At 61.9% G+C, this 12675-nt stretch overlaps 4 protein-coding genes across 4 annotated transcripts; all 4 read right to left on the bottom strand.

Moving 5' to 3' along the window:
* Positions 1 to 128: 128 nt before the first annotated feature.
* TRAVEDRAFT_145096 (uncharacterized protein) lies at positions 129 to 1656 on the bottom strand. Its single transcript, XM_008038363.1, has 7 exons — positions 1261 to 1656; positions 1119 to 1205; positions 1003 to 1063; positions 882 to 949; positions 777 to 830; positions 651 to 716; positions 129 to 590 (listed from the first exon to the last, which is right to left on the bottom strand). The coding sequence occupies exons 1-7, from the start codon at positions 1304 to 1306 to the stop codon at positions 208 to 210; spliced, it is 765 nt and encodes a 254-aa protein (XP_008036554.1). The 5' UTR covers positions 1307 to 1656; the 3' UTR covers positions 129 to 207.
* A 426-nt stretch (positions 1657 to 2082) lies between these two features.
* On the bottom strand, positions 2083 to 7157 carry TRAVEDRAFT_57430 (ARM repeat-containing protein; the record flags this gene model as incomplete). Its single annotated transcript, XM_008038247.1, has 6 exons — positions 2083 to 2872; positions 2956 to 3214; positions 3282 to 4226; positions 4292 to 4440; positions 4495 to 5943; positions 6161 to 7157. 6 exons carry the CDS (start codon positions 7155 to 7157, stop codon positions 2655 to 2657), a joined length of 4017 nt encoding a protein of 1338 aa, XP_008036438.1. The 3' UTR covers positions 2083 to 2654.
* A 795-nt stretch (positions 7158 to 7952) lies between these two features.
* Positions 7953 to 10943, bottom strand: TRAVEDRAFT_145091 (aspartate aminotransferase). The gene is made up of 10 exons (XM_008038362.1): positions 10862 to 10943; positions 10722 to 10806; positions 10567 to 10603; positions 10442 to 10478; positions 10269 to 10386; positions 9863 to 10109; positions 9417 to 9754; positions 9202 to 9354; positions 8936 to 9105; positions 7953 to 8293 (listed from the first exon to the last, which is right to left on the bottom strand). The coding sequence occupies exons 3-10, from the start codon at positions 10586 to 10588 to the stop codon at positions 8137 to 8139; spliced, it is 1242 nt and encodes a 413-aa protein (XP_008036553.1). The 5' UTR covers positions 10589 to 10603; positions 10722 to 10806; positions 10862 to 10943; the 3' UTR covers positions 7953 to 8136.
* A 450-nt stretch (positions 10944 to 11393) lies between these two features.
* Positions 11394 to 12259, bottom strand: TRAVEDRAFT_145087 (uncharacterized protein). The gene is made up of 3 exons (XM_008038361.1): positions 12073 to 12259; positions 11861 to 12006; positions 11394 to 11806 (listed from the first exon to the last, which is right to left on the bottom strand). The coding sequence occupies exons 2-3, from the start codon at positions 11966 to 11968 to the stop codon at positions 11684 to 11686; spliced, it is 231 nt and encodes a 76-aa protein (XP_008036552.1). The 5' UTR covers positions 11969 to 12006; positions 12073 to 12259; the 3' UTR covers positions 11394 to 11683.
* Between the last annotated feature and the right edge of the window lie 416 nt (positions 12260 to 12675).

The raw sequence follows: 12675 nt of genomic DNA, 5'->3' as shown, positions 1-12675 counted from the left end.
CCGCACCAGAACAGAGCGGCCCGCAGCAGTGGCGGGCGACCCATCGCCGTCTGCTGATGGCTTGTCATCTCGACATCCGCCTCGTGCAATCTATCTGCTGGATAACAGGCTGAGGCAGTTCATCAATGGGGGTGCTGCTGCTTAATGAGAGGGCAGCTCGGTCTATGCGATACAGCGTATACTAATACATGGCGAATACATAGGGCATCAATACATCAACGGTGGAGGCGGCTTGGAGAGTCTTCCTGAAGACCTCGGGGAAGAGTAAGAGGACTCGGTGCTTTCGTATACGGGATTGGCAGGCACACCGCGCTGTGGCGGTGCTCGGGAAGAAGATGCTACAGGTGTCGAGGGGGACGCGGCCAACCACGACGGGCGCGACGTCTGGCTGGCGGTGTTGGACGCCCGGTTGACGGCGGGGCGCATGGGTGTTACGGGCGCGACGGGCGCGACAGAAGGACGCCTGAGTGACGGCCTTCGCGAAGGGATCATCATAGGCAAGTCCGACAATCGCTTCTCTGGGCTGTCTGTTGGCGGATGATCCTTTCGCCAGTAGTACATGACTGCGAGGAAGGCGGAATACCAAGTGACTGGGAAGTGGATATGTTAGTTAAGGATACCTCAAATGGATATGCTATGGTACGACGTACGCATGGCAGGAATGACCCAGCTACAAATCAAGATAGCCAGGTTGACCGATTGACACCGTTTGGTATCTGGCGCACATACCAGTACTTATGAGCGCCTACTCGCCACCAAGACATGAGATCACTCACTTTCAGTAGGGCATTGAAAGGTGGGATTCCAACTCGTAAAGAGAGCAGCGGTACCTGCGGGAGGTCAGACATACACCATACCGAGACGCGAGTGTGTCTCCATACCGAACTGTGCTAACAGGAGGAATAGCAGTCTTGCAGCATCCAGCCATGGTCGGAACTGCACGAGGAGCCTGGAAGATAAAGGTCAGCTGCCCCATCCCGAACTTCATGTGCGCAGACTTACAGAGCTGGTAGTAGGATAGCAGTGAGTGCGTTGATAAAGATGAGCACCCCGACAAAATTTCCTACGGGCCACAGTCAGTCGAATGCCTTCAATCCGAAGCGCGAATAGCCACTCACTCTGGGCTGTGTCTGACTGGTCGTACAGCACAAACACCTCCACAGACAGCAGTATCGTCCACAGCAGGCTGACGAGCATCATGACGCCTTCCGCCACGCGTCAGCACCGCGCCCCATCCACCACACGAAAGAACAGACGTACCAAACACGGCCGCCCTGACCTTGAAGAACGCACGTCCGAGCTCCATCGCGTCATACAGGTTCGTGAGTTCGTCCGAGATAAGCAGCAGTAGAGACAGGTGGGAAGACACAAGGCAAGCGTCCGCGCTGCGAGCAGTAGTAAAAGAGAGAGGCGGTCCAGCCACTGGAGACCGTCAAGACCGCAGACCCGGCTCGATAGACCAGATGTCGAGAATCGACTCAACTGCGCTCGCAGAGCGCGCCGGAGGCAGGGAAGAGGATCGAGAACGAGAATGGAGGGAGAGACAACAAGCTTGTCCGGCGCGTCTCGACGTGATGCATTCCCCGCGCGCGGTCTTCAATACATGCCTCGGCAGCAATTCACGGCGCGTACAAAGCGTGCGCCATTCACCGTGCGCGTAGAACAAAGGGAGCCCGTTCAATCATCCTTCCCCGGCGCCTCCCATTCACTGCACTTGCCTATTGTCCCCACGTGCCTGGCAGGCGCCCCACCCGACCCTAACCCCAGTGTGCGGTCACGCCGTGACCGCTCGCTCCAGCGTGGCCAGGTTCGTAAGAAGGAATAGAGGAGGCGTCCTGTAGGGTCGAGTTGCGTGTCTTGCACGAGACGAGGGCGGGGGGAATGGAGGAGGCCGCAGCTGAGATGGTGGAGACACGCAGAGGGCGACGATCGTTGCGTGTTACGGCTTCCGTGGTGAGATGAGCGTGACAGCATGCATGCAAACCGCCATTGGCTGCCACCCGTCCGCGGGTCCTATGCGAGCACGCTAAGCAATCAGGCGCACGAGACGAGACACGGAGAACAAACCAAGCACATCATCTGGCAGTTGATTATTTTCAATAGGGGGATACCTAATGCTACGCTAAGGGCTCTGTATGTATGTACGTAGTGATACAACGTGGACGGAACGCACTGTCGGGAATGTGGGAGAGAGAGCTCGAGCTCGGAGAATACGTTAGACAGACGAGGGAGGAGAACCTGTATGGCGGCGGCGATAGTGCTGCAGGGAAGCGGGTGCGGTCGTGCGTGATAAGTTACAGTGGGAGGGCGCCGGCGGTCTGCTGACCGACGGGGACGGGCACGCATGCGGGCGGAGGTCTCGCGTCCCGCACCGTGCGCCGGGACGCGCGACGTGGAAGTCCGCGCGAAGCACGCATGACGTCGGACGAAGAAGGCTGCGCCCCGTGCCGACGCCGAGGGCCGGGTTCTCGTGCTGGGAGCCTCCCCATGTCCGCTGCTTCGAGCGGTCTATAGTTGTGCATCGCGCGCTGCGCCGCGCTACACATCGTGTAGCGGCTGACCCGTCTGCGGAAGAAGGGCGCGTCCAAGCTCGGCAGGGCGGCGTGCGCGCCGCCTCCGTTGGGAACCATCCGCACATGATGCGTCGGCGGGGCTCAGCTGTTCGGACTTGGGGGTGGGGGGCGCGAGAACGTCGTCGCGCTCTTCCCGATGTGGTCCAACGGCGTCGGACGCTTCGGTGCAGCCGCGGGGGCAGTAGCGCCGGCAGCGACCGCCGCGGCGAACGCGCGCACCTCGTGGGAGTCGTCCCGCAGGAGATCGAGCGCGAGCGCGGCGGTCTTTGCCGCAATGTCGCTATCGCGGCTGAACTTGTCTGTGCGTGCGGGGATTGGTCAATCAAAGATGACGACAGGGACGATGACGAGAGCGGCGTGCACGGAACGCTGATGCACTCACCGGAAATCAGACCGAGCAGTCGCGCGACGCGTATGCGCACGTCCACGATTGGATCCCGACCGAGTTGTGAGAGCGTCGTCCAGAACGTCGTGTCCCGCACCGCTACGTCGGCCTGGTCCGACGCGAGCATCTCCTGCACGCACACCACGTACGTGGTCCGCTTGCGGAACGTCTCCGCCGCGGCGAACGCCCTAATGTCGGCGCGCAGCTCTTCGAGCAGTGTCGGCCGCTCTTTCCACTCCCTGATAAACGAAGGGATCTGCACAAAAAAAGAATGACGTCAGATTCAGCGGCGAATTGCTGAGACGGACTCCACTAGCACTCACCGCCGTAACTGCCGCTTCTCGGACGGCCGCCACACGGTCGTCGAGGGCGTTGACCAGCAGCCTTCTTAACACCTCTCCGTCGATGCCCTCGACCTCCACCAGCCCTCCCAACGTCTTCACCGCCCGCTCCCTCTCGCGCCACGACGACAGCTTCCCGTTCAGGAGCGCATCTTCGAGGTCCTTGATCACCTCCCGGCGCTCCGGCTGAGCGAGCGCTCGGACAAATGTCTGTATCGCGTCTAACACCCGCAACCGCACCTCGCTCTCGTCCGATCGCAGGCTCTCCCGCCAGACATCCATGAGGTCTGCCCGTGAGTGTTCCTCGCCGATAATCTTCGCCATCTCGCCGATGGAAGCGGCGAGTGTGCGCCTAATCTTGAAGGCGGGGCTCTGCGCGAGAGTGTGGTAAAGAGGCCGTAGCTCGGGCCATCGATCGCGCCCGAGCGTGAAGGCTACCGCGGGATAATTGAAGGCGCAGACCAGGGGACGTTGAGGATCATCATAAATATCAGGGCCCGCTCCAGCATCGGTCCCGTAGTCGCTCCATGCGGAACTAATCGCTGTGGTGGATGTAGCGGAGGGAGGTTGGGCTATACGGCTTTCCGGCGATGATGGGGCGTGTTCCTTCTCGACGGTTGTCGTCTCGCTGTTGCCGTGACCTCCACCTGGATCTTCCGTTTCCCGGATACCGAGGAAGAGCTTGAGCAGCTGGTCCGGAGGCCCACCCTCGTCTTGCGCGAATGTGTACATGACCTCGCCCAGTGCTTCGAGAACTGCGGAGCGGACGGTAGGCTCCTCATCTTCTGAGAGCGGCAGGATAACTTCAAGGGCTAGTCTCCGGCGGTGGTCTGGTGTCAAGCGAGAAAGGATAGCGGGCAGAGCGAAGAGGACCGAGTGCCGTACGTGCCATGTCGGGTCGTGGCACAGGCTCTCAAATAATGGAAGCTGCCGGGCAACCGAACACGTCAGAAAAATTGCACTACGCAGCCAACTCGCCCGGGAAAACTCACCAAAGACGACGTCACCACCTCGACGGGGACCACCTTGGCGAGTGCCCCAACAGCGAAGGAAGCTTCTCGCCGCACCCAATAAATAGAGTCTCTCCCGACACGCTCGACCTCGGCCACAAACGCGGCCTTCGCCTCCTCCCCGATTGAGCCTATGACAAATATGAGCTCATGCACGCTAGTGGCCCGAAAAAATCACCGCTCACCGCTCGCTGTGACAGCCGCCATCAGACTCATGCTGCTCAAGCGGCCAACCGCCGCCTCCTCATTGACGTCGCTCCCGTCGTCCTCGTCCATCGCCAGATTCCGCGCTGCCGAGCCGGGGCTGAGCCACCCCTCCGCCACCCGCGGCGCGGTCTCCGCAACCGGACTAGTCGACGGCGGCTGCACCTGCACAAGTGGAATGCCGACTCCCGCGAGCGCGTCGACCGACAGCGGGATCGGGGCGGCGACGGGCGGCGGTGGCGACGGCGGCGGCGGCGGGACCTCGAACGGCGGGGTCGTGGGAAGCGCGGCGTGCCGAGGAAGCGCGTCCGTCGGCAGCCACTCGTCCGGCATCGGCACATGCATGTCGGCGCCGGCGACCTCGTCCACCTCCATCGGGACCGAGAGCTCGTCCTCTTTGGGCAGCTCGCCGGGTTCGAAGCTTGGTTGATCTGTCCCGCTAAACTCAGCTTGGTCTGACCCGCCAGACGAACAGGAAGTCAGAGACGTGAGAGACGGCGTTGACGAGCATGAGTTACCAGGCGAGTCCGAGATGGAGGATCCGGAGGAGATGGGCGGGGAGGGCGAGGGCACGGGAGAAGGCACCGCGACGGTTGGCGGCGCGGAGGAATCTTCGGTTAACGGCGGTGATGACGGCGGCGACGTTGGTGTAGACATCGTTGCGAGCGATTCAACGGCTAGCCCGAGTGCTGACGTCGTAGGGAAGTACGAATCTGCGCCTGTGACCATCGCCTCCGCGTGAGGCGTCGGGACAGCCGTCGATACGCCGGAACCGGGGTTGGTCTCGTAGAGGTCCTCCTGCTGGTCGGGTCTGCCGTCATCCATGTCGAGACGTCCCATGCCGATGACGACTTGGTAAATGAGCTCGTGTTCGAACAATCGCCGCTCATTCCGCTGAAACAGCCCCACATCCGCATGCTCGGCCGCATCCTGTTCCTCGGCTACCTGCGATGGAGTTGGACTGGGCTGCCGCTGTGGCTGGCTGTCAACTGAAACGTCGTCTGAAGAACCATATCGTGATGCCCGGTCGTCGTCCTCACGCTGGTCAGCCCGGCGAAGTCGCCGCAACAACTCCACCACAGCGTACCGTGCAGAACCACCGACCATGCCGTTAGGACTGAGAAGCAGGGTTCCGAGGAGCGGCGTGAAGGCCTGGACAGAGATGTCTGTCAGGACATCGCCGCTCTCACTGGCGCTGAAGCTGGCGATATCCGAGGCCAACGAAGCTTCCTGCTCATGTAAGAGCTCGTCAGGACGCGGAGTCGGTGGACGCGGAAGAGACGACTCGCGCTCTAGTGTCGGAGGCGATGTGGCCGTGGGCGGAGAGGGCGGCTGCGAGATGGTGTCGTCTTCGACAAGCCTGCAGTGGGTGACAAACCACCAGATGATGGGCACGAGCTCGGCAGCTAGAGCCTCCTTAACGGCTTCGTCTGTAGCGTTTTGAATTGCCGCCGATACGCGCAGGCAATGCGGTGAAGAAACCCGCGGAGTTGCGCAGGGTGAGAATGGAGGACACGTTTACGTGTTTGGTCAGTGCAGTGAGTGGGAGGGGACAAACAAGCAGGGCGCCAAAAGGAGAGCGTCGAAAAAATTGCAAATGCTCATGTGAGCATCGGACAAACAAAGCTACAGAATTGGGACACGCACCATCATCAGTGGCGAGGATGTTCAGCAGCGGGAGAACATAATCGACCGCCTCACTCGGGGTGATTTGTTCAATCTGCTCCTGGCTGGGAAGGTCACTTGTAGCGAGTTCGGCGCCCAACAAGTATCTCGGGAGCGCGTGCGCGATAAACACCCTATGGAACCCGGCTCTGCTGCGGGAGAAGAGGTAGATTTTCTCCAGTGCGCTGTAGCCCTCAGTATCGAGCTCCGTGAAGTCGATATTGAGATCGGTCGGGGGCACCAGTAAGTCAACCGGAGGTGCCTCGGGATCAAACGGGTTTCCAGAAGCTGCCTGTTCAGCGTCCGACGCGGCGGCATTCGCGCCAGGGTCATTCGCAGGCGGCGGGAGGAGCGGAGGGGAGGGCGTTGAACTTGACGCGGTAGGATTTGGGGGAGGGATGGCGATACGCAAGCCGGAAGATACGGCACCAGTAGCAGACGAATTTGCGGACGCGACACGCTCACCGGTGGGGCTAGACCTAGCCGACGGGTCACCGATATACCGCAGAGAGGGTGGGGGCGGGGGGGAAGTGTGCGCGCTTTCCGGAGAGCGGGCGCCAAGCGCGTGCAGGGCATGAATGTCGAACGGATTGGTCGAGCCGCGATCGCGCGGGGACGGACACTCTAGTGCGGTTGGGCGCTGGTCTACCGGAGACGTTCTAACCTGGAGCGGAGACAGGCTTGCACGAGAAATAGGCGCGAAGCGGCCAAGAACCGGCTGGGGGGAGAGTATGCCGATACCGAGGGCGTGTGGGGTGTAGGACTGAACCTCGAGCGGAGGAGAGGCAACGACGGAAGACTTCGGGGTTGAAGGGGGGGACAGGTCGGGCAGGTCTTCGTCTGGGGGGTGGAGGAGAGAGGTGGATGGGATGTCGTGGTCCGGGGATGGTGAGCGAGAGTCGTCGGTGAAAGTCGAGGCAGGAGAATATTGGGAGGACATGAACTGGCCGGGGAATATTAGCGAAAGGATGATTCCCATGTAATTACTGCGAAAGAACGGATCAGAGGACGACGCGGCGGACGTCAGAGGGCGGACGCACAGTAACGGTAGGGGGATGGGGAAGAAGAAGAGGGAGAGAAGGGCCTGGGAAGAGCCGAGACGAGGGAAGACAGGTCAGGGCCGAGCACGAGGAAACGGGCGGCAGCGAGGGGGATATGACGCAAGAGAGCTGGGGGGAGCAGCAGGAGTGGTTTGAGGGAGGGGGGAGGCGGGAGGGAGGGGGTGGATGCAGCATATAGAGCAGGCGGCGAGGCAGCGTTGGAGGGCGTGCGGTCGGCAGAGCAGACGGAGAGGCAGCGGCGGATATCTATCCGGAGGAGCGGGAGGGGGGCCGGGGCATGCGCAGGGCTGTCGACTGGGGCAGACGGGGGCGTGTGGACTGGCACGCACACGCACTCGCGCTTCCTATTCCTCTTCCTCTTCCACTCGACTTCTCACTCTCGCGGGGGCGCTCGGCGGACGGCGTGCGCAGGCGGCGGGGCAGGGTGCTGCAGTGCAGGGCGGGGCGGGCTGTGAGTCGGCTGGTGCGCGGGGGCGGGAGGCAGGGGCGGGCTAGGGAGAGCGACAGGAAAGGGAAGGAGGGGCGGGCGCGGACTTCACGGACGGAGGGCAAGAGAGGCAGAGGCTTGCGGGGACTCGTTCGGCGCGGGCAATGGCAAGCTTGTGGTGCTCTATGAAAATGATGCGGAACGATCCTTCTCAACATCCTGGCAGGCCTCTTCCCCATGATGTCATGCTTCCTCTTTCGGCGCCCCAGGCCCAGGCTCTGCGCTCAGGAACAACACGTCATTTCCCACGCTCTCTATTCTACACCCGCCGGCGTCTCTGTCCCCGGTCTACAACAACTGCCGCCGCCGCCGCCTCCGTATCCTGGTAATCGTTTCCTTGTCTATCTCCTTTCCCTTCCAGATGAGTGCATTCCTACATCCCCGCCCGCAACCGTTGCCCCCCCTTCCGTCTAGAGCGTGCCTCGAACAGCCTTGTCCAGCTGGGTCGCAAAGTACCGCACGTTGTGCGAGTTCAGCCCCGCCATCGAAATGCGCCCGTTCGCAGTCAGGTAGACGTGCGCCTTCTCGACCAGCGCCTGGCTCTGTGTAGGGCCGATCCCAGTGAAACTGCAAAAGCAAAACACAGCCAGGTCAGTTTCCAGGTTCCACTCGCGTTCCGACCGCCCGTTTCGCCCTCGTCCGCCGCTATCAGGCCGGCCCTGCTTCCTTTGATTGGCTCAAACGCTCTGCCTCCTGCCAATCAGTCCGTCCTGCGGCAACCAGCACGGCATCTTCTCCATCTTCCACGCCGTGCCCCTCCTCTCGTGAAACGCCTGATGCTCCAACTTCAACACTTCAACCAGTCCATTGCAGCGCGTCCTGACACGCGCCTCTGCCCCTGCCGGGACCAGGCCCGTGTGCTTCGCCCATTCACCGCACCCACCACCCGCGCGCCAGAAACGCGCACTCGAGCAGCATGTGCACCTTAAATGCGCCAATCTCCCGCCACGTGATCGAGCCACACCTGCCCGCGTGCGACAACGTGTGCCAATGTGGCGGCGGTCAATCGGCGCTAGCGGCGCCTGCCTGGACGCGGACCTGCCACGCCAAAACCCAGCACGACCGCGTCCCGGGACGCACACAAGTGTCCACGCACAGGCACGCGCACCGGCGTGGGCAGCATCGCCATCGCCCTCCGCGTAGCCGCTACCCCACACGCACCCGCCGCGCTAGTCCATGGGAGGGAACCCGGGCACGCATCTCACGTACCTGAACATGCCGATCTGGTTCACAATGTGATCCCAGTTCCCGGGCGTCTTCAGCTCCTCCGTGAGCAGCCGGTGCAGCTCCTTGCGCATGTCGATGATGCGCCCGGCCATCGTCTTGATGTCGCGCTTCCACTCCTCGAACAGCGCGGGGTCATTGAGGATGAGCGAAACCTGTCGGGCCGCACAGTGGCAGTGGCAATTATATCGGAATCATGCATCTATCAGCCAACCGCTGACGCGTCGCAGCTCGGTGCGGGGAAGACTCACCAGGCGCGCTCCGTGTGCGGGCGGGTTGCTGATCTCCGCCCGGGCGAGCACCGACAGCTGGCTCGTGATCCGGGCAGCCGCCTCCTTCGACGCGCCAACGACGTGCAGCGCCCCGACGCGCTCGCCGTACAGCCCGGCGTTCTTCGCGAAACTCTAAAGATTCGACGGTGTGAATAAGCCGGCCGTCCGTTACACACACCCCATGACCCACGTACCTGGCAGACCAGGAGCGGCACGTTCCGCCTTACAAACTCCCGCACGGCCCAGGCGTCGTTCACCAGGTCCCCGCTCGCGAAGCCTTGGTAGGCGCTGTCGAAGAACGCGAAGTGGCCCTTCTCCAGCATCACGTCGGCGATAGCCCCCCACTGCTCCCGTGTCGGATCGACGCCCGTGGGGTTGTGGGCGCACGCATGCAGGAGGAACACGGAGCGCGGAGACGCGTTCTTCAGCGCGTCGAGGAACGCGGGGAACGCGAGCCCGATCGTTTGCGGATCGTAGTAGGGGTAGGTGGAGACCGGCACGCCGACCTGGGGGAAGATGGCGTGGTGGTTGACTGCAACACGACGTTCACGTCAGTCAGCAGTCAGACCGCAGTGCTGCCGCGGCCGAGGGGGAACGCCGGTGGCGCAGCGACAGCGGTAATGGCATAAAGGAGACGCACCCCAGGTGGGATCACTGAGATAGACGCGCTTGTCGTTCCAGCCATAAAACTTGCTCAAGAATAGCGCGCCGAGATGGTTCGCGCCCGTCCCAGAGATGGTCTGCACGCTCGCGACGCGTCCCTCCTTGATCACGGGCGAATCGTCGCCAAAGATGAGGCGCGCCGCTGCCGCGGTGTATTCCGGCAAGCCGGTGATGTTGAGATATTCGTGGTCGAGGGTGGCGTCATTCAGGAGAATATCCGTGGCCTGAGGGAAGTCAAGTTAGCTTGATCGCAAGATGCGTTTACAGGGCTCTGTGCCCCCTCGGACTCCATGCTAATAACATGTTGTTGGCAGTGTTATTAACATGACTTCCTCATAATGCGCCCACAGAACCCTGGCACTGCAGTCCGAGCATACACGCACCTTCTTGACGACGGGGAGCACCCAGGGCTTGCCATTATCGTCGCGGTACGCGCCGACACCAAGGTTGATCTTGTCGGGGTGGGTATCAGCCCGGTAGGCAGCGGTCAACTTGAAGATGCTAGCGCGCGGCGTTCAGGACCCTCGTGTTGATGGCGGTGAAGAAGGAAACACACCTGTCCGGGGGAGCGAGGGGGACCTCCTCGAAACGTTCTGCGGGGAACCCAGCGGCGACGTCAGCGACCGGACATACCGCAGCGCGCTGATTGGCAGGCCGCGGGCGGGGTAGAACGGGACGCACCAGCAGAGACCGTGGTGGACATGTTGGACGCGTTTGGCTGGAGGTGGTCAGCGATCTGCTTCAGACGGCGCGCCATGGTATGTGGTGGAGGATGATGAAGTTGTATGCTCCTTGCGGCGGTCCACAGCGCGCGGTCTATAAGACAGACGGCTCACCTGCGGGGTGGACTTCACGGAGGTGCGGGGTAGGCGATCGTTGGTGTTACCGACACACGTGAAAAACGGTTGTTCCGAGATGAGCCTGCGCGCCGGCGGTAAGTACACGGAGGCAGCACGCCGGAAACGGGAGTACGAACGCGTCGACTGGGAGCCTCGAGGTATGCTGCTGGATGTTGCGTTGAAGAGAGGGGGCAGGGGGAGGCAGCTGGAGAAATCGATTGGGATGTGGGGCGATCTGACTCGGAGGAGCAACCCGGGTTGCTTATAGGGCGGTCCGGTGGGGAACGATTAGGCATCTGGGCTTCCGTCTTTGGCTGCGGGCTTATGCCCAACGACCCCAGCCGCTTAAAGTCCGGTCACCTGCTGGGCAATCGCACTGAGGGTGTTACGCGTATTTACGAACGGTCGCATCGCCAGAGGTCAGGAAAGAGCGTGGAGCAGCCTGGGCAGGCGTAGGCACTGGCAGATAGGCGTCGCCTGACAGCCACGGCACAGGGCGCAGAACGCTGATTCCGCTAAAGCGCGCGCGAAACGGAACCAATGGCGCGCGGAACGCCGCCCATTGGCCAATGCACCCTTGCGATGTGGTCAGAATGAGTCTTGCAGGCCATCACGCTCGCTCACAAGCACGTCAACGTGTGTCAAAGCATCTACATTTATAATACCCGGGGCGAGAGATATGAGAACACGATATACACCGATGTAGCCTGTATGCGACTGGGGAAGTGGGAAGGGGGGAGGCACATCGGGAGTTATGGAAGGGGGGAGAATATTATGTGGTATAGAGTGCGTCCGTGAATGTCGTGATAGCGCCGATATACAGAGTCATGAACATGAGACGAAGGTGGAGATGATGCGAGTGGCGGTGGCCTGGCCTGCGGGCCCAACAACCCTGTGTGGTGGCTGCGCGGAGACAAGGGCGGAGGGGGCGGCGTGGGCATGGGGAGTGGGAGGACAGGTCATGCCATCGCCATCTTGGACGCTACGGTCCGTTCGCTCTCCAGCTTCGCCTTGTTCTTCTCGAATGCTTGCTGTCGACAACTCTCAAGGTTCTGGCACTCATGGTGCTCCGGCATGCGGTGCTAGACGCCGATGTCAGCCACTGTGATATCGATGCAGATGCAAAGGGGACGTACTGTGCTGCAGAACTCAAGACGACAGTGCGGGCATTGGCCTACGAGGCGCAGAACGGCCTGGTTGCAACGGGGCTCAGACTGGAGCTGGCAGCGCTTCTTGGCGGGCATGGTGGCTGGAGGTCGTGTGAGGGGGGATAGAAGTACGTCTGTGTGGAGCAAGCAGCTGTTAGGGACGACGCTAGCGACGAGTGGGACGGGCGGGGCAGACGTACGGGAGGGAGGGATGTGTGCGGTGGGCGTGTACAGAGGTAGGAGGGGGCGGTGGCCCCCGAGGGGAGACTTATATATCGAGCAAGGGGAGGGACGCGTCAGCTCGCGCGAGATGTGGATCTGAGATCGCACGTGGCGGCGTTGCACGAGATTGCACAGATCCAGCCGCCCGATTCGCCTCTGAAGGCGAATATCCGCATTCCACTCGGCTCAGCGCAACCCCTCTTTCCGCAATTTTCTTGTTTCTTCCGGCTCCAGACCGCCTCGCTGTTTGTCTGTGCCCGACGATCTCCTTGCTCAGCGCAGAAGATGACCAACCCATTCAGGCGACTCCCCGCGGCCGCCTTGATTCGAGCCTTTGTTCCTCCGTCGCGACGGAAGACGCTCTGCCGACGCGGGTAAGCAAATGCGTCCGGGCTGTGCGTGCTGGCAGGCCCGCATCTCGGTGGCACACGGAACGCGGCCTGTGGGTGGTAGAGCGACCCATCCGGTGAGTTCTCGCTGCTCTCGACGGCGCTGCGCCGACGTGTCCGATTCTCCTGGACGCCCCGACGTCCGCTGACTTCCCTTCACCCGACCAATCCGGCCTTGTCGCGCTACTGGCG

The sequence above is a fragment of the Trametes versicolor genome (assembly GCF_000271585.1).
Source record: "Trametes versicolor FP-101664 SS1 unplaced genomic scaffold TRAVEscaffold_4, whole genome shotgun sequence".
NCBI classification, from domain to species: domain Eukaryota; kingdom Fungi; phylum Basidiomycota; class Agaricomycetes; order Polyporales; family Polyporaceae; genus Trametes; species Trametes versicolor.
This window is presented reverse-complemented; position numbering and strand designations above follow the sequence as displayed.

Excerpts from the sequence above, each read along its gene's own strand:
- TRAVEDRAFT_145096 (XM_008038363.1), bottom strand. The coding sequence starts at position 1,306 with ATGGAGCTCGGACGTGCGTTCTTCAAGGTCAGGGCGGCCGTGTTTG. Across the intron at positions 1,064-1,118 it reads CCAGTCAGACACAGCCCAGA|GAAATTTTGTCGGGGTGCTC; the intron begins GTGAGTGGCTAT and ends TGTGGCCCGTAG. Across the intron at positions 950-1,002 it reads GCTATCCTACTACCAGCTCT|GCTCCTCGTGCAGTTCCGAC; the intron begins GTAAGTCTGCGC and ends TTTATCTTCCAG.
- TRAVEDRAFT_145091 (XM_008038362.1), bottom strand. The coding sequence starts at position 10,588 with ATGTCCACCACGGTCTCTGCTG. Across the intron at positions 10,387-10,441 it reads CCCCTCGCTCCCCCGGACAG|CATCTTCAAGTTGACCGCTG; the intron begins GTGTGTTTCCTT and ends GCCGCGCGCTAG. Across the intron at positions 9,106-9,201 it reads CCGCACACGGAGCGCGCCTG|GTTTCGCTCATCCTCAATGA; the intron begins GTGAGTCTTCCC and ends GCGGCCCGACAG.
- TRAVEDRAFT_145087 (XM_008038361.1), bottom strand. The coding sequence starts at position 11,968 with ATGCCCGCCAAGAAGCGCTGCCAGCTCCAGTCTGAGCCCCGTTGCAAC. Across the intron at positions 11,807-11,860 it reads GTCTTGAGTTCTGCAGCACA|CACCGCATGCCGGAGCACCA; the intron begins GTACGTCCCCTT and ends ATCGGCGTCTAG.